We start from the raw sequence: 21,844 nt of genomic DNA, 5'->3' as shown, positions 1-21,844 counted from the left end.
TGGATTGAATGTTTGCTTTGGAGATTGTACATGTTGGTGGAAGAGAGTAAAAGGAAGGTCATCTTCTCTCTCTGTATTGTTATCTCTAGGCCATCACATGTAGTAGTATTAGAACCTGAAAATGTTAGATCCTTGTGTACCTTCAATTGATGCAATGATGCTTCAGCCATATTGGTCGATTCCAAAAAAAAAGGGTTCAATAGTTAGTATATCATCTGAATAGATACCCTCCACGTGTGGGTGCCTTGAACCAATAACATGGAGATGTGTGCAAGGGAACCTATTCAAATGGAGATACATCAATAGGTGGAGCACTCCAATGAAACAAATTCCATAATAAGTTGACTGGTTCACTTCTTAAGGAAGATGCTTGTTCTTTTAAATATATGCTGGAAAAGGTCAGTGCCTTGGTTTACTGGTATGCTTATTATGATCTATTACGCATCTGCTATATTGTTATTCCATATTCAATAGAGTTGCAAACAGATGAGATATTTTGAAGCTTTAATGTCTGTCTTACATGATTTCATCGTGTGTTTATACAGCTGGTTATTTCATTTCACAAAGATGAGATATGAGCTGCCTCATTGCTTCATCCATCTAAAGTTGGATTTCTCAGGAAAGACGTTGAACTTCCTTCAGGCATATCGTCATTTGTGTGTAGGAGAGTTTATGACACTACGAACAGGTGTTTATGGTGGTTAACTGATCAAGACTACACTGATGTAAGTTTTCCCACACCATACCTGGTTAAATGATGGAAATTTGTTTAGATTTTCATTTTTTATATTTGTATATCTAAATGTCATGCTGGGTATGCTAAATACATGTTTGAAGGGGCGTTTATTCTGGAGGAGTATTGTTGTCCTCAATGACTTGAGAATCAGCCTACGAGCAGCCTCTGATGGTCAAAGTTCAAATTTGTCTATGATGCAGTGCAAGTATAGAACACGTCCAAAGTTATTTGAGTCTTTGGACTCAAGGATCGAGGTTTGACAAAAGACGTTCAATTAGCATCATATCTATTGATGCCAGGTCGTTGGTCCCTAAAGAAATCAGATACCGGATGTTCGGATGTTGTAAAAGTTTTGCTTTACAAGTGAAACATATCTGGCAGATACTGGATAGTCCTTTTTGTTGATTTTTTCTTTTCCCTCCAACTTGCATTTCAGAACATCTTTTTCCCACTTTTTCCATTTGATATAATTGCTATTTGGAGCTAATTTCCAATTTTAAAGCAGTCCAGAATTACTCTACATTGATGAACAAAGTTAGATTGAAGGTTTAAAATTTAAATGGATTTGTGATGCCAAGGTCCCATTCTTGTTGAATTCTCCGGAAGGGGAGTGTCTTTTGTTTTATTGATTGGAACCCTGTCCAGGCTGACTTTTTAGATTAAAGTTATTTGACAGTGACATGGATTTAAATAAATAGATATAATGGGAGGTGCAATTTTTGTGAATGATTTCTTCCTCAGCACTATTTTGTAGGATGGCTTCTTTATGTAAAAGTTTTCGTCTGATTAGCCAGTAATCAGTTATATAATTTCAATAATAGCAGTTTGCAGAAAAAATTCATCACGGATAGCAGGTTAAACAGTAAACAGCTTAGTTACCTGATATAACCAAACAACATTTGTAGCTATCAAATAAAACCTAGTTGCCTTAGTTCTTTAACTGAAGTTATTTATCTGAAATTTTCCTTGAAGTGTTTGACGAAATTTCTGAGTTGTTTGTTGAAGGTGTTTCCAGACTTTGCATTCAAACTGTTTGTAGAAAGGTGCCAAAGAGAAATTTTAAATTTTTTGGAAAATTTTGTATGTAACTTTTGTTGGGTATATTATAGTGGTATTAGAGCATAACTCTGGCCAGCTGTGGGTGATATCAAGGAGAAGAATTTGAGGGCCAGAATGGAAGTTTAAAGATAAAAAGCTTCCATGTCAAAAATTTGAAGATTACAACCAAGATTTCACAAACATGTTAGAACAATTGGAAACATGGTTGTCATTAAAGATGGCAAAGAAAGGGGAAAGCAATTACAAATCTGAAGACGAAGATATAAGCATAATTGAAGATTTAGTACATTTAGTTGAAGATACAGGTGAAGCCTTGTGAAATACATCTGAAGCGAGCCAAAGGGTAAGTATTAATCCAAATGGTGGTAGGAAAAAGGTATTAATTCATGTTGCAAATAAAGAGTTTTCCAAACCAGGCCTAGAAGAAATATATGGACCATTTTCATTTGAATTCTTAGTTGTAAAGACCCTGAAAAGTTTGTCCCATGAAAAGGTTCAGTTACCCACTAAGTCTCTCAGTGTCATGATTGAAGGTATTGTTCATGTCAAAGGCTCAGCAAAATATGGACACAAATCTTGTGAATACAATCTGAAGCATCTTAATGGCATCATTCTCATTTGCAGGGGATAAGATCCCACTCAAGATGTATTCAATATAAGTAAATTTCGACATCAAAATATGGATCAGTTTACTGGAGTCTTTGTAAGGCCACTGGAAGTTTGCAATGATGTTAAAAGGAACATGCTCCAAGAAGAAATTGAATTCCTAGTGGATGGTACCGCTGAAGACAATAAGGAACATTCTCTAATGAAACTAAGCTTCCACACTCCAAACTCCAATACCATGTTTGCTGAGGACATTGCTATCCTTACACCTGGGATTGTTGCTAAAAGGAGGAGAGGTAATTCTGTTATTTGTATCTTGCCTCAACCATTTAATGAATTCACTAGGGTTCTTGCAATGTGTGGTAATGTGGAGATTCAACTAAATAAAAATGTAACAGTAGCACATCAAGAAGGATTGCAGACGAAAAATTCCCTTCAGAAAAAAGGTAATAAAGAATATTATCAAATAGCATCTGCAGCTGGAATTTAGTCCCCCAATGCATCGTATTATGTTGCACATGAGATATACATTTCTCGATTCAGTTCACGAATCTCGGGGAAGATGTCAGGAAGGAAAAGTGAGTGGATTGATGCTCCCGTGAACCATGCTAGAGAGTAGCCAATTTCTCTTTCTTCCATGGAAAACAAGGTTCAGGAGCATGTGAGAGGACTGTTAGAACATCATATAAAAGAAGCTTTCCTTCCATGCTACTCCACACAATGGATCAGTGCCAAAGAACCAGAGCAGGGGAAGCAATGGTTAAATGACAATCCTTATCTGATAAAGTTTGAAATGAAAAATTCCTTCAATTAATTAGGACCTGGAACATGCAAAGGAAGCAATTTTTAGGCATGGAGTATGTGGCCTAGTGAATGATCCATACAATGAGTTAGATCACCAACATCCTTCTAAACAAATGTAAATCAAGCATGTCAGAGAGATGCTTACAAAGGTGAGGTGCCTTGCCTAATACCATGATTATCATGTCTGGTTTGTTGCTCACCAAAAACAGTTACAAGATTGGCATGGTGATGCTCCCATTCTCCACGATATTAATGGCAATTCACATTTTATCAATACGCGTACCAAAGGAATTATAGTTCATGGAACTCGGGATCCTTTGGCTGGCTCGTTTGACGTAGTGCAGATGCTCGGAAGGGAAGTCCTAACAGGGTGGATGACTAATAATAAGCCAACATAATTACCTTTCATATCAAAGGGCTTGAATTCAAATAGCCACATTTACTCTGACCAACATCAATTGAAGGCTCGAATTCGAGGTATTTATTTGGAAATTGAAAGCATTTTCAATTTTCCAAAAGAAGTTATCAAGCATATTCAGTTATTGAAAAATATTGTGATCTTGAGGCTATGGTATTACGTGGGAAAGTGGAGATAACTGAGTCAGACTTTGAATTTTGCTTTCTACATGTTTCTTGCATGCTTTGAGTAGAAAGGCCATATAGGGAGCTTCCAAACACTTCAACATGAAACCTTAGTTACTTGTAGTCCTCAACTTTTGACTATTGTTGTGTCTCTTCAATGGCAAGATCCTGTAAATATATTGCTTGCACATCATAGGAAAACTACCTCAGTTTCAATTGATGGCACAATCAAGCCTTCGAACCTGACAACAAGCACAAGAAGTGTACTTTGCAACCCTGTTCTGACATATTCTGGGCATAGATATGAAAGGAGCCTTGTGGGGCTTTCTGTTGCTATTGGTTCAGAGTCAAATGAGGTATTTGTCTATCATAAGTCTATTCCAATACCAGTGGCATTGTACAAGTTTAACCATATAGACCCAGTTAATGGTAAAAAGGTATATGTTGTCGATGGATAGTTGGCTTCCTCTGTATGCTAGAAAGGGCAAATCCAAACCTGGGTTGCATCATCAATGTTAACATTTGGAGGCCTCTATTACCCTTGATGTGCACATTGGATTGGATGTAAGGTGAAAGGAAGACTTCTTGCAACTCATGCGATTTCCAAGACATATGCATATTGTTGCATAAAGATAGGCCCAACATTACAGAGTATCAGGACTTAGTACCATTTTTGTCAAATGACCCGACCTTCCTTGGACAATGATAGATTGGGGTTCTCCAAAATAATATGTTTCTACATATATGTGTGCTATCAAGGGAGGAGTACAAGCCATTTCTAGATGGCACTCAATTAACAACCATTGGATTAGTTGTGCAACCATATCTATGTGAAGACGGGCCAGCTATTCTTCAGGCTGTTACTTTGGATGCAGCCCCAGTGAAGTTTAGGCATGGAGATCCCTACAACCACAATACCAAAGAAATGAATTCCATGGATATAAACACGTCTGGTTGCATCATAATTCAATTGGGAATACGAGATTTTAGTCTTTTTTGGGGTTTTACGATACTGAATTTGTGTGAGTGATGCCATGCAAAATCATTGCAATCCTCCAGCTCTTGCATCGACATCATAAATGGAAATCTAGCCCAAGAAATCCATACAAAAGTCGCATCTTCATTTATTGGGCTCTTTGACATTATACATGTTTCAAGGGTGAATTTTTGGATGCATATTCCAGATCGATTTTTTGTTTTAAGAGACAGCTTAAGTTAATGTCCATGCTCGTGTTATCTGCCCGACTTTGTCCCAATGGCATCAAAGACACTGTGTTTCCTTTCCTGATGTCAGTGTCTAACTTTGGGAATACATCTGGTTCTTGGTTTATCGCACTTCTACTCTAGTGGCTTCATGTCTAAAAAGATGACTACAGTAGACTTTGGATAACAGTTCTTATATGCAGCTTGATGAGATTGTCACCTTTCCTATTTCTCTTTCTTGTGCCAGACTGTACAGTGGAAGCATTAAGCCCCCAAACATTGCCTTATCATATGATTCAGAAATATAAGAGAACCCAGGAGGTAGGAGGTATGAATGCAACAATTTGCTTTTCCTAATGGAAAATATCATGCAACAATACTATTTTTTCCCATCTAGATTATCACAAAAATGTAGCATCAGTGTGAACAACAACTGCCAACATCTTATACAATGGTATTACATAGAAGTTCTATGTTGAGGGAGTGAACCATGACTATACATTTAATTTGAAGTCAGAAATAGTGTCTTGGAGGATCCAGATGACCATTTTTCCCTTGCTTAGTCTGGAATCAGTTAATGTTCAAAATATTGTTTGTGGTAGTAAGCATGTTGGTAGAGACATGAGAAAATGAGAGATCTTCTGCTGGAAATGGGTTTTCATTCTGTAATATGATGGGATTTCCCTCTGCAATATTAGCTACTAAATTTTACTTGTATGGAAAGATTACTACTTTCTTTGTTCAATATTTTATTTTAATTTTATTCATTCCAATCTATTATATTATATTGTATTACAATTTTGTTCATTTCAGTCTATGATATTTTATTCAATTCTATCACATTGTTTTTCGAAATTATAAAAGTAAAGGCAGCTTCCTGTTTTTTGAAGTTAGAAATTATAAAAGCAAGGCAGCTTCCCTTCTCTGCCATTAAAGGTATCTTTTGATGCAGAGTAAATATACCATTTTTAAATATTAAAAATTCAAAAATATTATTTAAATGCTCGATCCACAAGTGTCATCCAGCGCATGGATCCACATTAATAAAGTGGATATAGTTATGACAGGTATATGGTATATGATTTCATATTGATAAAGTATTTCCAGTTAATAGAGGAGTATAATTTGAATTTAAACTGGGTGTTTTTCCATTTTCAAATAGGTATGTAGATACAGAACAATATGCACAGAGATACAGCGTTCTTTTATAATAAAGTAAATTTAATTGGAACAACTTTTACTTTGGCATTTTATATTTCTTAATCTTTTATCACGTAATATCATAATTATAATCATGAAAAATTAATTCAACTTCAACCTTTACTTTCTCACCCACCACATACGCCCCATAATGATTATATATTTTCAATCTCAACCTCTCCTCAGCAACTTTTTACATATGCCCAAAACTGTTCGTCAACTTTTTGCATCGATAAAAACATGGTTTAACATGATCAAATCAACTTCAACTTCTTTTTGCATAGGTAAAAACAAGGTTTGACATGATCAAATCAACTTCAACTTTCTTTCAAAGTTACGCTTAATCTTAAAATGCCTTTACTATTAAGATGTCCAATTGTCAATTTGCAAATTGGGTTGTTTTGGTCATTCCTATGAATCTTTATATTTTATCATTTCAATTATATTATTATTAATTATATTTATAATTATATTATTATTATTATTATAATTATTATTAATAATTTTTAAAGAAAATTAATTATACATCACAAATTTAATTGTATTTTATTAAAAATCACATATGAATACAATAAGTATTGGTTTAAGAATATTATATTTTGACTTTCTAATCGCACTATACAATTATGGCTTTCAATGTAGTATCATTCTATATATGTATATTATTCTTTACAAAATATAATAATAATATCATGGTTTCTAATGGAATTAACTTTTTAATAACAACATATCAACATGTTTTCTAATATTATGTTTTGACTTTCTATAGGATAGTCATGGTTGTTATTGCCTTCGTCACAACCAAGCTTTGTATATGCTTGGCCATTTATGAAGGTTTCTTGATTTTGGGTAATTAATTTAACCTCTTGATTTTGGGTAATTAACTTACTCTAAAATGAAAAAAACATTCAATGTGTTCTTTGTAATATAGATATAAACAAAATATCTAAAGAAAAGTTATTGCACAAGGATCCAGTCCAAGAAAATTTTCGACAAATCAATTAATTCTTCTATAAAAATTCAACAATTCCAATTTAATATTCCTATCGGCCTCTCTTTATACCTTTTGGGACAATTGCTAGTAACTAGAAATATCAACCTGTAAAAAAGTAAAAAAAAAAAAAAAAACATATATTAATTCTAAATAACAAAAAAATAAAAATAATAATAATAAAAATTTTAAATTATCACCAACGGTTTATTGCTGTGTTTATAAAAACTCGAAGACACCGATTATACGTTATCCCATCACCCTTTTAAAAAATTTCAATCAAATTATCAATCACAAAATCACACATCAAACTTTTCAGCGCATCTGAACAACATATACCAATTACCTTTCCAAAAGGATTCCTCAAATTATCACCCCCGAAAGCACACATTGAACTTCTTATAAAGCGGTTATGAAATATCATTCAGGGGTTTTCTGAAAAGCAGTTGTATCCATGCAGATCGCATTTCAAACACTAAGTTGTACCTATTTTAAATATTAAAATTAATGGAGTTTTGTAAAGTTAGTTAAATAACGTTTTATGTTTTATTTCCTCAATTACTAACTCCCATCTTCAATTTCCTTTATAAAATTTAAACAAAATCATTTTCTTTTACTAAATTTAACTTACTGGCAACGGACAACTTGCAGGACATTCTACTCAAGAAATCACTTAAAGTTTTACCGGTTCAATTTACCAAATAGTTTATGGGCTGATCTTAATGTATACCAGCCATGATCAAACTCTGGATTTAGCATGGGCAGAGTGGGATATTTATGCATTTATTTTAATTGATGTTTGTTTTTTTATTAACTAAAAATTTATTTTTATTGATTTAAAAAAATACATATTAATTACATTTTAAGCACTTTTAGCAACCATGAAATCAGAGTATTACCTATTTATTTATTTTAATTGATATTTATTTTCTTACTAATTAAAAATTTATTTTTATTAATTTTGAAAAACACATTAACTATATTTTAAACATGGATGAAATCACATATTGACTTTATACTAAGCTTTCCACAATGGGATTGACACAAATCGGAATCCATTTAAATCAGCCATCGAGAAATTCATGCAGAGATCTAGCCAAATAAACTCAATTGGATTTAATTTTGAATAAAAAATACAAGGATAAGTATTAAAGCTAATGTACAATTGCCCCTTTATCATGAGTATATGGCAAATTTGTATACTGTACATACAATTACAACAGGGGCAACAAACTGCTCCTTCATGACTGCCAGAGGTCCACTTATCATCAAAGATACAAAATCTTTCTCCTACTATCGACAAGTTATGAATTTCAGGATCACCAGAAGCAAGGATGTCCCAAGCTTCATTAATCAAATTGGATGCTGTAGTCATTGAAAACCAATCAAGGTGCAGAGTCTCGGCAGAAATGCTGGAAGATGATTGATGTTCAGGCTGGGCTGCAGAGATCGAAGACTCCAAGCATTCCTCCAGTTCACATCTGGTCTGCAGTTCTTCGCAATTGACAGCTTCTAAGCTGGCACTATACGTTTCCTTTTGGAATGGAAGCTCTTTCATGGAGGAGCCGTTACAAATGTCCGAATTTGACATAGCTTTATCTGAAGTTGGAGGGTCACGTCCGGAAGATTTCACAACAAGCCATTGACCATGTGGGCTTGTGATCCAATTAGGCCTGTTAGCAACTTCTTCAAATTTACAAGCTGCGGCCAGTGCCATCATTCTGTCCTTGGGAGAAGGCCTTGAGCATTGCTTAACTGGTCTATTCAACTCCGCGTTGCATTCTCCAATTGGGCCGGAGACGTTGAGTGAAATAATGTTAGTAATCTCAGTAGAGTAGGAATCCCATACTTGATTCCTGAAATCCAAATGACTAGTTGGGGATTTCGGACATTTAAGGGCTTCCTCTGCCTCTATGACAGAGCAGTGCTCATTTAGGAAAGGATGCTCTAACAGCTGTCCAGAGGTCCACCTCTTCTCAGGATTTCTCCGAAAGCATTTCTCTAGGAAATCCCGTATCTGAGGTGAAAGCGATGCAGGCAACTCAGGCAGCTCCTCTGTGCATCCAATCCGATACATCGCAGCGAGGGCACTGGAAACATTGCTCCATGGATGCCTGCCAGTGGCCATCTCAAGCACAGTGCAGGCGAGAGACCAAATATCAGAAGCAGGCCCCTGCTCCACCTGGTTCACCACCTCTGGAGCCATCCACTGAGGGGTTCCCCTCAATTGCAGTGCCTCCTGGCCCTTCTCCTCATCACCAATCCTCTTGGCAGAACCAAAGTCAGCAAGCTTCACACCATTGGCACCCACAAGAACATTCTTCCCCTTGATATCACAGTGCACAATCCCCTGCCTGTGGAGGTAATGGATTCCACGTAGGATGCCACGAGTGTAAGCCCTGATCACGGATTCGTCCAGCCGCCCTCCAAACTTAGCCAGCAGATCCGCGACGGAGCCACCTGGCATGTACTCCATGAACAAATTGTGCACTTCTGCACCGTTCTCAACGCTGTAATCGCGCCCCAGGCAACGTACAATGTATGGAGAATCCAGACGCTGCAAAATCTGATACTCATTATGCAAAGCCACACTAAAACCGGCTGCGGATTTGACTGCAAAGAGTTGGCCATTAGAGCTGTTCATGGCTAGGCTGACCGTTCCAGAAGCTCCGGCCCCAATAATGGAACCTCTCACCCATCCCCTTTCTTGTGCTCTCTCCGTCTTGTGTTCAATCTCCATTCCTAGCAGATTCACTACACACAGAAGGAGAATGGTAAAAGCGCGCGGATTCTCCAGGTTCTTGTTTGTTGTGGTGAGCTTATAAAAAACCCGTGGGAGAGCGAGAAAGTCCGCAGTGCCACGCTGTTTTTCTTCCTCGTTTCGTAGCCGCCTATGTCACCTGCCCGTGCTTGAATTTTTCTCTTGGCGACGTCGGACGGCTCCCTAGAGGGGTCAAGGATCCATAAGTGCAATCAAATGCAGGTAAAAGTCGTCCAAGTTGCACTTGGCACATGTTTTTTCGATTATCTCGTTTATGTGACGCTTGTGTTGTATATCGACCACAATGGGGACTGAATCCTGTGATTGTGTCTTTCATGGGTGGGGCCCGGGCGCAATGGGAGGTTGGTTCCATGTGAGATTCTTGTCGAATAGACTTTCCAGAAGAGGAGGAAGAGACGATGTCTAATTACGATGAATCTGGTGGAGTACTTTTGTCATTATAAATCTTTAAAGCTCTGGAAAAAAATTAAAAATTAAAAAAATCATAAATCACGTATTTCTATCTTATTGCGGTGTCGCGTACCGAATCATTATTATTTATCATTTAATAAGATAAGGTCGGAATGAAAGTTGCATATGATCCGATATTGTTTACTTATTTTTTAATGTTAATATCAGATTGGGGTTGAATAAGATTTAACGGGGAATATGAGATTGCGTGTTTTAATCTTAAAACAAGATGAGCTGCACAAGATGGGCTGCAGAGCAGCTAGTCTCTGCGGGGGAGTGAGGAAAGGAGCCGGGTAGTTGAGTGGGCGAATTGCGCAATGACATGAGTATTTGTTGGCTTGGAGTCAAGCAGAAAGAACCCAATATGGTGCCTTGGTGTAGCAAGCACAATGAATGGAAAAGTGAAAACGATGATAGTCCGCTGGAGAACTCTGAAATGTATTGATTTAGTGATAATCTTTAAAACTCTGAAATGTATCGATTTAGTGATAATCTTTAAAAGAATAAAAAATTTGAAAAAAGGATTTTCAAATACCTAGGAGCATTCTACACATCCAATAAGAAATCAAAGACATCCAATTAAATCAATGAGCCACTTCTCAAACAGTTATAATGCTACTATTAGAAAGAGTGGCATTTAATATCTCCTTGAAGGGTTTTCCGATTCTATGGCATGTATCAATTTTCTTTGCCTACTACTTGGCATCTTTCATTTCATGATTCAAGTGCACTTATGTATTATGATTGAATCTTATACAAGTGATCCAACCCCACATCATGTTTCAAGGAATCACTATTATTTCAATGTAATACATTCTCTTTCTCAGAGTTAGTTATTATCCAGCTGTTAAGGGTCTTTTGGGTGGCTAAATCTCCATGAATTTGCAAATTGGAATCTTGGGAACTTTCTATCTGCATAGATCAACTCAAATTTCATAGTTGGTACTGGCTTTCTCCAAGCATCTGTTGGAGGACTTAGCCCTACTGAATTCTTGGCCTCTTCTGGTTGTAAAGCTAGCAGATCTTCCTGTGTAGAAGCTTTTGACAACCTCCCAAGCAACTTTGCTACTGATGATTTTATCCAATTTATGAGAACACACAATCACTGACTGATCCCTGGGCTTATGGAACTTAGAAAACGACTTGATATTATGGATCAATGCTCACTAGAAAACCAAAAAAGTACCCAATTGAACTTGATGATGTAGAATTTGAATCAATAAAACTCACATTGATATTGTGTTTGTTCTACTTATTCATTTAATGCTATAATTCACAGAGATGAAAATACCTTGATTTCCAATGCGTGGTGTTTTCTCTCCAGAAACGCACATGGAATTGCTGCTTCTATCTACATATAAAATTCAAAAATTAAAGTTCTTAGTATTGTCCAAAACATTTTGGGGCCAAACTAAAAACTTAAGAATAGATAGAAATAAAACATCACATTACAGTCCATACCTTGTAGAGATTTTAAGAAAACATTAAAGAAAAAAATAACGTTCAAGTTTATAAAAGATTGAAATATAACTCTATAATCTTTTGAATTTGCAGGTTGAATGTTCAAATCTTGTAACCCACATGTCAGTCTTCTCTCCTCGATGGAATTTGCATCTTTACATACATCATTTGCACCTTTACCTACATTGCACCATTGTAAAGGCGTGATCCAACGTTCCTGGCTATCTCACCTGGAATACTATTCAGTGATAGCTGAGCTATGTATGGACATATGAGGGCAAACCTCATCCAGGGTGCATCATTTATCCTTGAGGCAATTTTCTGACTATGCCTTTGTGTCATATAATTGGTGGAGGAGTGTTTCTTCGGAAAGGAGGTCTTAATGTCTTCTTGGAATAACTTTCAGTAGTGCTCCTCTTCAAGTCAGTCATGTCATCGGATAGCTTCTTTACAATCCTATGCAATTCTTCCATTTCGGTAGAATCCTTGCTCTTCTCGGTAGACACTTTGTTTGAAGAGGCTTGCTACTTTGTAGGCACTTCCTTCTTTCCATCCGATGGTGTTTGACCAGAAATGGAGATCATCTGTTTCTCCACTTTCAGAGCCTCAGTGAAGTTTTGTGTTAGAGTTGTTCTCTCTGCTCTCTTTACAAACATTTGTACTAACTCGGGGAGAGCAGACTGATATAACTCCACTAATACTGCCTCTGCAGGTTGGTAGTTATCCGGAATTTTATACTTGAGTTGTAGGTATCTCTGATTGAAGTCTTCTAATTTCTCTTTCTCCTTAATCTTCATTCTTGAAAGCTTGAGGACCATGGTTGCGAGAGACTTGTCTTCCCCAAACTTGGAAATGAAGAGGTCCTAAAAGTCATCCCAACTTGTAATACAAGCAGGTGGTAGTGAGAAGAACCACGAGGATGCTTTTACCATGAATGTAAGAGGAAGCAATCTACACACAACATCTTCATGTTAAACACTCATTTTATTAATTGCCAACATGAAGGCATTCACATGATCTTCAGGTGAATCTCCTCTTTCCGGATCAAACTTTGGCAAAAACTTGTCTGGATGCTTGGGTAAAGCATGGACAGCTCTAGGTACCGTAACGGCTCCTAGTTGCATCCAAGGTCTTGGTCTTTTATTTGCCATTTTTTCTCTTGGAGACTCTTGTTCTAGTGGCTCTGCAGCAACTTGTGGAGGTTCTTGTGGTGGACTTGGAGGTATACCGCCACCAGCTCTTATCTTGGCTATAGCAGCTAGTGCAGCAGTTAATGGATCTTCCGGATCTAAACCTTACACACCAAAAGTATCAAAATCAATAGCAAATACACTAGGAACTTAAAGATTATAAGTTCTACTTATCCTAGCTCTACCAAATGGTAACTCTTGAAAAGCAGGTAAACGATGAGTTCTTTCTCTAGCAAAAGCTCTAGTAATAGGTCTTGAATGCTCAATTTATTCTAACACATGTGAAACATAAGGATCAAGAACCAAAAATGATTCAGGTTGATGCTCAAGAGACTTAAAAGGAATTGGCTCCTGAGAAGCAATCTTAGATAACTCGGGTTGAGTTGGAGAATTTGGGAAAGAATGTCCGGGGCTCGAAGTCATTTCAGTTTGATGAGCCTTCTTAGGAATGCGCTGATTTGGATAAGTTTGAGCAAAGAATCTTTCAGGAAGAAAAGTGATCCTACCAACCATTCATAACTTTATCCTTCCATTCTAATACTCAGAAGATGATTAGGCTTCTAAAAATGAGAAAGAACTGAAAGCTATCACAAGCCTTTTCTTCTTAGTTAATAAATCTGTGAGGGTTTCAAAACTAACAAGAGAGGATAAAACTCAAAGGGTAGAATTATCAAATAGGATATTCGGCCCTCCTTCTAGCGCCACTTAATCTGTTAAGGGGAAAAAATGTCCTCCAACAGATCAAAGGAGAGTAACCTGGTAGCAGGTCCCAATTAGCCCCACTCCTGTTTGGTATGGCTACCTCCTCCGGTACAAGGGCCCGACTGCCGTAAAAGAAAAGAGATGGTATTCAATATAATAAACAAAGGTGAAATATGAATGCACTCTAATATAAAATGCCCTATCTTGAATGCAGTTAGTGAGTTATCCAAGCCAAGATAGCTTGACTTGGAGAGGGTGAAAACTATCATACTTGAGACCAAAATAGTTACTTTGTTTACGTGTAAGAGAATAGTCCACATACAAGTACAAAACAACTGAAATAATTGAACTAAAGATTCACTAAGAGAATCATTCACAAACAATGAAAAGTAAAGCTAAAAATGGTAAATGGCCATGGAAAGATGGCTCCTCTTCATTCACAAATTGGAGTACTTTGGTGCAACTACAACAAGCAAGCTGTCTCCGAATGACATAAATTTCTAATAATCCTGAAACCATCAATGGTTTGAAGTAAGTGATTCCATCCTTGCTAGCCCACAATTCCAAAATTCTACACCCGCTGCCATGTAATCTCATGAGATAACCAACCTATTAAATGCACCAGAGTTGTGACCCGGAACTGTAGAGCATACTGAACCCATCAATGACCCACAATTACCCGTCAATGACCCCCAATTAAAAGATTACAAACTGGAGCATGCCCTCTTGCCTACGTGAAATTCTTCTGATCGAATGATCACATATACACAAGATATGCTTGCATACAGTTACAAAACCCCCACTATCATCAGAAAACCTGAAAATCCATCGTAATTTTTTGTCCCTTAGAGTTCCAAGGTTTTCTTAAAAACCCTAAGTTTATCGAATTGTCTTCCCTGTGATTCTGTGTTGTCAACAAGATCAATGGCTCTTGCATAATAGATCTGTCGTGTGTGGAGTTGAGCAAAAACTGAAATCAATGCCAAAATATATTAATAAAATATTGTAAAAGTCTTTTATAAATATAATTAAAAAACATCGGCGTCCTAATGGAACAAAAAGGACCGTGGCCATAGGACCGTGGCCATCATTCTGAAGACCCTCCCTGCATGTGTTACACCTGTTTTGCATAATCTTGGATAGTTCGACTGATGGAACAAAAAGACCGTGGTCACCATCTGAAGACCTGTCAGCCTGCATCCATTACAACATAATCTTGGATAGTTCGAACAACATAATAAAATAAAATAAACCACCCCCAAAACTCTTGCTCAAGAGAGAAGGATAAGCTGAGCTCCATCCATGAAATTCTTTGTTCGGCCATGGTCGTAAAGTAAAGCTATCCTGCTTTTTGCTTATGGTGGAGTTGGCAGATTAATAAATAAGGCTAATAGTTGTCTGATGCATTTCTGCAGCGGAGCTTGGTAAGCACAATCTTTATCAGGTCGGGCTGGGTAATACCTGGCTTATCTGCAAGAATGCTCAGAAATGAAACAATAGTGGCTCTAGGTGACTAGTTTGTTGGCTCAAAAATGAAACAATGCAGGAAAAAGGAACTACTTCCATGACGACTGGATCAGGAAGGTGCTTCCTCTGCTAATTGTGCTGGTGGTGCTTACTCATGTGGTGGTGCTTAGTCAGCTTACCTAGGTGATGGACAATGACTCTGGTAAACTTCTAACGACTATGGTAAGCTTCCAAAAACATAGATTGCATATCAGTGTTTAAATTCAGCAACTTAGTTCAATTCAACAACTTAGTTCATGATTACCTTATTCAGACAAAACTGATGTCAAAATTGATGTTCCCATACTGCCAGTATCGCAGCCATGTAAGCAACTACGCAACTATGTATGCGGCGATTAAGAGCTCTCCTTGGCTTGAACCTAGGTTAAGAGAAATTATCACAATTTATTGTGCTAGTTAAGAGCTTTCCTTGGCTTGAACCTGGTTTGTGGGGTTTGTGCTGGTTAAGAGCTTTCATCGACCTGAACCTCGTTTGCTAGCCCATAGATTTGTCACTAATCTATAGATTTGTCACTCATCTATAGCAAATGCTTGGTACATGTCCATAGACCGGTTGCCAATGCGTGTGACTGCGAGGAATCATCTAGTTTCTTATTGTTGCTGTTAAAAGCATGGATGTATTTGCAAGTCAAATGATCAAACCGCTGCATGTGCTATTTGTATTTTTGAGGCCCTCGTATCTAGATTTGGGTTTTACAGAAATAGTTGTCTAGAGGCAAAGTCTTTGGTAACCTCTGTACTCCAGAAAGCCATTCAAAAAGCCATTCAAAGAAACCCCAGAAATGCTGTTTTAGTCATATGCCTCCAATTTCATGATTGCTTTGTTAATGTATGTATAAACAAACTTATACCTGATGGACCTCTTGTCTTTCCCCTGTATCCTCTGTATTTTTAATGGGAAGTTAGGTATTCTAGTGGAATAAATCAACTGTATAGACTGATGATGTTGGTACTGTGTAAGCTTCTGACCATGCTCCTTCAACAGAACTGACTCCATAGCGACACTCCATAGCGACTCTGCGTGACACAGCAATGACAACAACGACAATGGGCTGGCCAACTAAGCCACGTGTAAAGCATGCGTGAGGTTGAGTGTAAACCATGCATGACGTTGAGTTTAATTTGACGTTATCTAAATATATATCCCGCTTTGGTTGCCTCTTAGCCTCTTACATTTGCATGGGATATCTAATGTGCTGAATTAATGTTAGCATTAGTTCGGCGATTCTAAATGTTGATGGAAAAAATGAAGATGAGAAGGAAATAAAAAAAATATAACATATGGTTTTGGCCTCTCCGCCTCGGAAGAGGCAAAATAAAATGGCGAGAAAATTTTAATTATAAAAAATATACCTAAAACTTAAATTACAAATAACTCAAACTAATACAAATAACTACCATTCTAATTACTATATTCCCATACCATTGCCAGATGACAAGGATAATAAAATGAGAACTCAATAGTGAATAAGAATAGTGTGCGATTAAAATCAGATTGGAAGTCAATAAAAATCGGTCCCAAATATGAGTGGGCGGTTTTGAATGTGCGTCGCGTCAAAATTCAAAATTTAACATGTTCAAATATTTTCAGAAATATGTGTAAACGCACTAATTTGAGATCCCTTAGGTTTGACTTGAATTTAACATGTCCGAAAGGTTACATTTCTATATTAGTAAAGTAAACGTGCTCAATCATATAAATAAAGTATCATAAAATAGATAAATAAATAGGTAGAAATATTTAGTAATCAAATATTCGAAGCGTCGGTCGCTATAGTGGCAATGTCCATTGTCCATGCCAAAAAGATCTTTGTAAGTGGACATAGTAAATAAACGAACGACTTTGTCGAGTTGACTCTACCTCTCATTGTTTGGATGTGTGTGATTTTTTTTAAATTAGGTTGTAAATTTATTCAGAAAATAATAGAAATTTTGGTATTATTATGATAAAATTAGGTAAATTTTTTGGAAATTTTACTTATTAATTTTCAAAATTTTGTGTGTTCCAGATATTTTTAATAATTTTAATGGTGTTAATATATTTCCAAAAACAAGATTCAAACACTTTTTTTATCAAATATTAAAAAAAAAAAAAAATTCCAATAGATTTTAACTCTCTAACCTAATTTACCACCTTAATAACCACAACGTGTAACATAGATATAGGGGACAATAGATTTTAACTCTCTAACCTAATTTACCAGCTTAATAACCACAACGTGTAACATAGATAGAGGGGACTTGACATGACATCTATGACTTCTCACGTCTGTCACGTATGACGTGGCAAAACAATTTCATGTGACTGCTCTCCTACTCATCGGTTATCATAAGAGTCAAGCCTTCAGCAATAGCGTTAATGCATCAATGCAAGTTGCTGCCAGATATCGATGTGTAATTAGGGAAGGAATGTGCTTTGAAATTGGGATATATGGCCAGTGGATCCATTGGGGGCAGTTCCCATTGATTGTTGTTATCATTGACTCAAACAAAAGTGTCGAACGATAAAGAGAAGAAATTTTCGTTATACATTAGATAAGTTGAGAAGTAAAAAATTGCATCATGTTTAATATTTTCTAAAAGAAAAATGATGTACGTCAGAGCCAACGACAATTGCAACAAGGAGAGCCTACTTACATTTTCTTTGATAGGGAGGGCCTTGCGGCGTTTTCACACTGAACCCAGTTCTAATCACTTCATGTTACTTTCAGAAAATATCTCCCCTTCCCCTACCTAGTGATACTGTTGCTTAAATACGACGTCAGTGTTGATACAGACCCATGATTTGCGTTAGTGTTCCAATAAATTTATTTGCAAACTCAGACATCTTTCTTAAGTTGAATTCAATTGAAATATGCCAATAGAACATTAATGGAGTATTACAAGATTTTCCAATACTCATTAATGGAATATTAAAAATTTAGCTGCCAATAAATAAGTCACTATTTTGAAGGTAGCACGTATTGAGATTACACATGAAATTTGAGTGTAATATACATTGATATCTGGAATTTGGTGGTTAAATGGTTTACTATCAAAGATCTTAATGGTCAAATAGGGATTACATATTTAGTTGATCGTTTCCTCATGAAACCGTGAAATTAAGAGGCTGAACGGTACAATTTTTAACTCAGACTATTTTCAAATTCTTATACATTTTCCTGAAATTAAGAGGCTCAAACTATTTACAATTTTTACTATATGAGTTATGATTGGTTATCAATGCAAAGTGAAAGAAAATTAAATATAGGTTAAATTATTTTGACATCAAGAGATATCACCATGTTGATGTTAGTTTTAGAAGAGGATGATAATTGATTTTATGAAATTATATTATTAAGATTTTATAGTGGGGTGAAAAATGTAGGTCTAAATTTCAGATAAAAATTCTTATTTAATTGTGAAGGTTTCTGGATTTATATATTATAAGTATTTATTATTAAATTATTTGTTATATTATTAGGTTGGTTAGAACTTTTCACTATATCATTATATTATATTATAAAATAAAGTTATTAATTTAATTAGAATTGTAAATTGAAAACTAGAGCTTTAGTTCAAAAAGCTCTTATTTTTGCCCAAAAAATATGAAAAAATACCTAGAAAACTAAAAGTGTTTGTGCTACATCAATGGTAACATTTTTTTTAGCAATGACAGTAAAAATCAATTATTTTTACATAAAAAAAACATGAAAAAACACCATGAAAATAGAAAGTGTTGTTTTTGAGTTAAAATTCCAACCAACAAATTCCAACATTGTTTAACAATACGTTAAAGTTAAAATATCATGACTCCGAAAACCCTTAAAATTTCAACATTTTCCAACAATGGTGTTAAAGATAAAAATTACACTCTGAAAACCTTAACATTCAAACTATTTCAACCACAAAATCAAAAAAATATAATTACTCAGAAAAACCTTAAAAATTTTATACCATCAAATTAAAAAATAAAATAAATAATTTTCAACATATTTTAACCATTACATTGTAGACCAAATATTATTACTAAAAACACTATAAAAATAAATCAAAAATTATATAAAAATAATTTTTATAAAAAATTATTCTATATTATATTTCCTTTTAGATAGTACCTAATAACTTCATTACTATCTATTCATCCATTCAATTTACACTTGCAATCACATTCGAACTCAATACAATTTAACAACAGAGTATTACTCAGAAGTGAATCCCTATGTTTAAAAGAACTTGGAACTTGGAAAAAAAACTCGAAACAAATAGTTTTTTTATTTTTATTTTTATTTTATTTTAATTATTTTTTATGATTAGTATTACACCGTATTATGATAGTTTCATCTATAATGTTTAGAGTGAATTCTTTATAATGACTTTTTAGCATTTAACATTTCATTATTATAACAAAAGGATTTAAAAAAAATTAAGAACCACTCACCTACCATAATTCAAATTTTCAATTCTAAGCCATTAAAATTTGTAAACGACAAGGGAGAAGAAGTACCATCATCATCCCATCAATCTTCTAAAGGCAACGGTCAATCTAAGTTGAATAATAATGAAACGACTCCAAATGTCCTTTTAAGAAAATAGATAAACCCATGACAAATAAAATAACGATTCAAACAGAAACTCCTCGACTTTTCCTTTGCATTACCATAACTTATGTTTTTTCCAAATATTTATTATAAAATTAGTATAATTATTTTCTTTAAATGCATTTTTTTTTTTTTTTTTCCGAAGGTGGCAAAACCTATCAAACTCGGGTGTCAAACCAACAGTGAGGACAACCATCTCTGGCTGCTATCCGCGAATGTCGATTTGACTCATCACCGTTATCAAGGAAAACCACGCCCCCTGTAATAACCCGCTGGTGGTCCGTAAGGGAGCAGGCTTTCACTCCTGCCAGATGCCTCTGGGTCTTGGGCCGTTAACCTGTTTCCTTACGTCCGAGGAAGACGAGCTCTTAGCCAAGCAGAAGCAGTTTTACGGCATACTCCAGACCGAAGATGCATTCTTATTACGCAACAATTTTATGGAATTATAAACATTATCTTATGCTCTTTCCAACCATTTATTATAATTATTTTATTTAAGATGCATTCTTATCACTCTTATCAATTTTCTATTATTCAAATTCCCTAACTTTCCCGCAGCCTCTTATGCTCTTTTCCACCCTTAGTTATAAATTTATTATAATTATTTTCCTTAATGTACATTTTTATTATATTTATTAATTTTAAAAAATTATAAAAGAGATCATGTTTATGTTACTAATGAAGATTTGGATTTGAGTTTTTTTATTTAAAACAACAATAATAATTATTTAAAAAAAATAATAATAAATATTTGTTTATATTAATTTTTTTTTTTTTTATTAGTTTTAAGAGATGTCCATATTCATTTGATTATGAACCTAATGAGTTAATATGGATACATTTTTTTTGGGATCTATATCTTTAAATTGGGTAACTTTTTCTTCATTGTATAATGCATTTCAGAAATTTAGGTGGACTAGTGAAGAAACCTTTAGAAGTTTAAATGGCCAGCTAAATTCAAACTATTTATGTGGTGTGCTTTGGAAAATAAGATACCAACATGAAGCTTTTTACATAAAAGACAAAAAAAGGGAAGGGCTCGAATGGAGCAACATTTGCAAAAAAATCTAATGAATCTACTTCCCACCTCTTGATCGAATGCTCATACACATAGGTCATATGATAGGCTCTTGCATCCAAGTTTGGACAAGCTTTCAATGGACGGGGGAGAGTCTCCTAGAGATTTGGCAATTTTTCTATAATAATAGAGAGGTTAGGAATTCATAGTCTTGCCTCATCTAGCCTGTTGGGGTGCCTGGCTTTCTAGAAACAAGGCTATATTCAATGATTGCCTTATTCACCCAGAGATCACCGCAACTCAATCAATTGCTATCTTAGATTTGCGACCTAAACCCAAGGTTTCATGGCACTATAGAATTTTCCTTGACCTCCAGATCGACAAAACTAGACCTTGGGCCTTTTTTTATGGTGCTTCACAAGGAGACCAAAAATTTGTGACAGGGGTGTGATTTTGTACATAGAAGAAAGGCATTACTTCCATATCAAAATGGGGTTTAGGAGAGGGAACATAATTTTTTGCTAAAGTAATGGCCCTCAAACTTTTGTTGATTTTTGCTATTGAAAAATGCGTCCTCTGTCTTGGAATTTTCAGGGATTCTCAGTTGACTATCAATAGGATAAATGTGTCATATGGATGTGACAATCAAAGGATTCTACCCTTGGTGGATGAGATAATCCACTTGAAATCCGCTTTCACACATTTCTCTGCCTCACATGTTTACAGGGAGCACAACACCACTACAAAAACCCTCTCTAAGGAGGTCATTTCCATAGTTCATGGGACTTGGTTGATTTCAGAGACATAAAATGACCTTGCTTATGAGTTCTACCATTGACCTTTCATCGAAGGGAACAACATAGAATAACTTAAGTATTTTTTCTCTAATCATTGCTCATACATAACTTATTATCAACGAAAAGTTTACATGTTTTTGGTTTTATCATATATCA

General features: G+C 35.5%; 1 protein-coding gene across 1 annotated transcript; it reads right to left on the bottom strand.

Moving 5' to 3' along the window:
* Window positions 1–8,199: 8,199 nt before the first annotated feature.
* Window positions 8,200–9,961, bottom strand: LOC149171201 (uncharacterized). Its single transcript, XM_089425881.1, has one exon. It carries the CDS (start codon window positions 9,919–9,921, stop codon window positions 8,200–8,202), a length of 1,722 nt encoding a protein of 573 aa, XP_089282007.1. The 5' UTR covers window positions 9,922–9,961.
* Between the last annotated feature and the right edge of the window lie 11,883 nt (window positions 9,962–21,844).

Source organism: Pinus tabuliformis, chromosome 4_2 (genome assembly GCF_031772625.1).
Source record: "Pinus tabuliformis cultivar Carrire ecotype Pingquan chromosome 4_2, CPIR1, whole genome shotgun sequence".
Classification (NCBI taxonomy): domain Eukaryota; kingdom Viridiplantae; phylum Streptophyta; class Pinopsida; order Pinales; family Pinaceae; genus Pinus; species Pinus tabuliformis.
The sequence above is the reverse complement of the archived record's forward strand: the minus strand, read 5'-3'. Positions and strand labels throughout refer to the sequence as shown.

Excerpts from the sequence above, each read along its gene's own strand:
- LOC149171201 (XM_089425881.1), bottom strand. The coding sequence starts at position 9,921 with ATGGAGATTGAACACAAGACGGAGAGAGCACAAGAAAGGGGATGGGTG.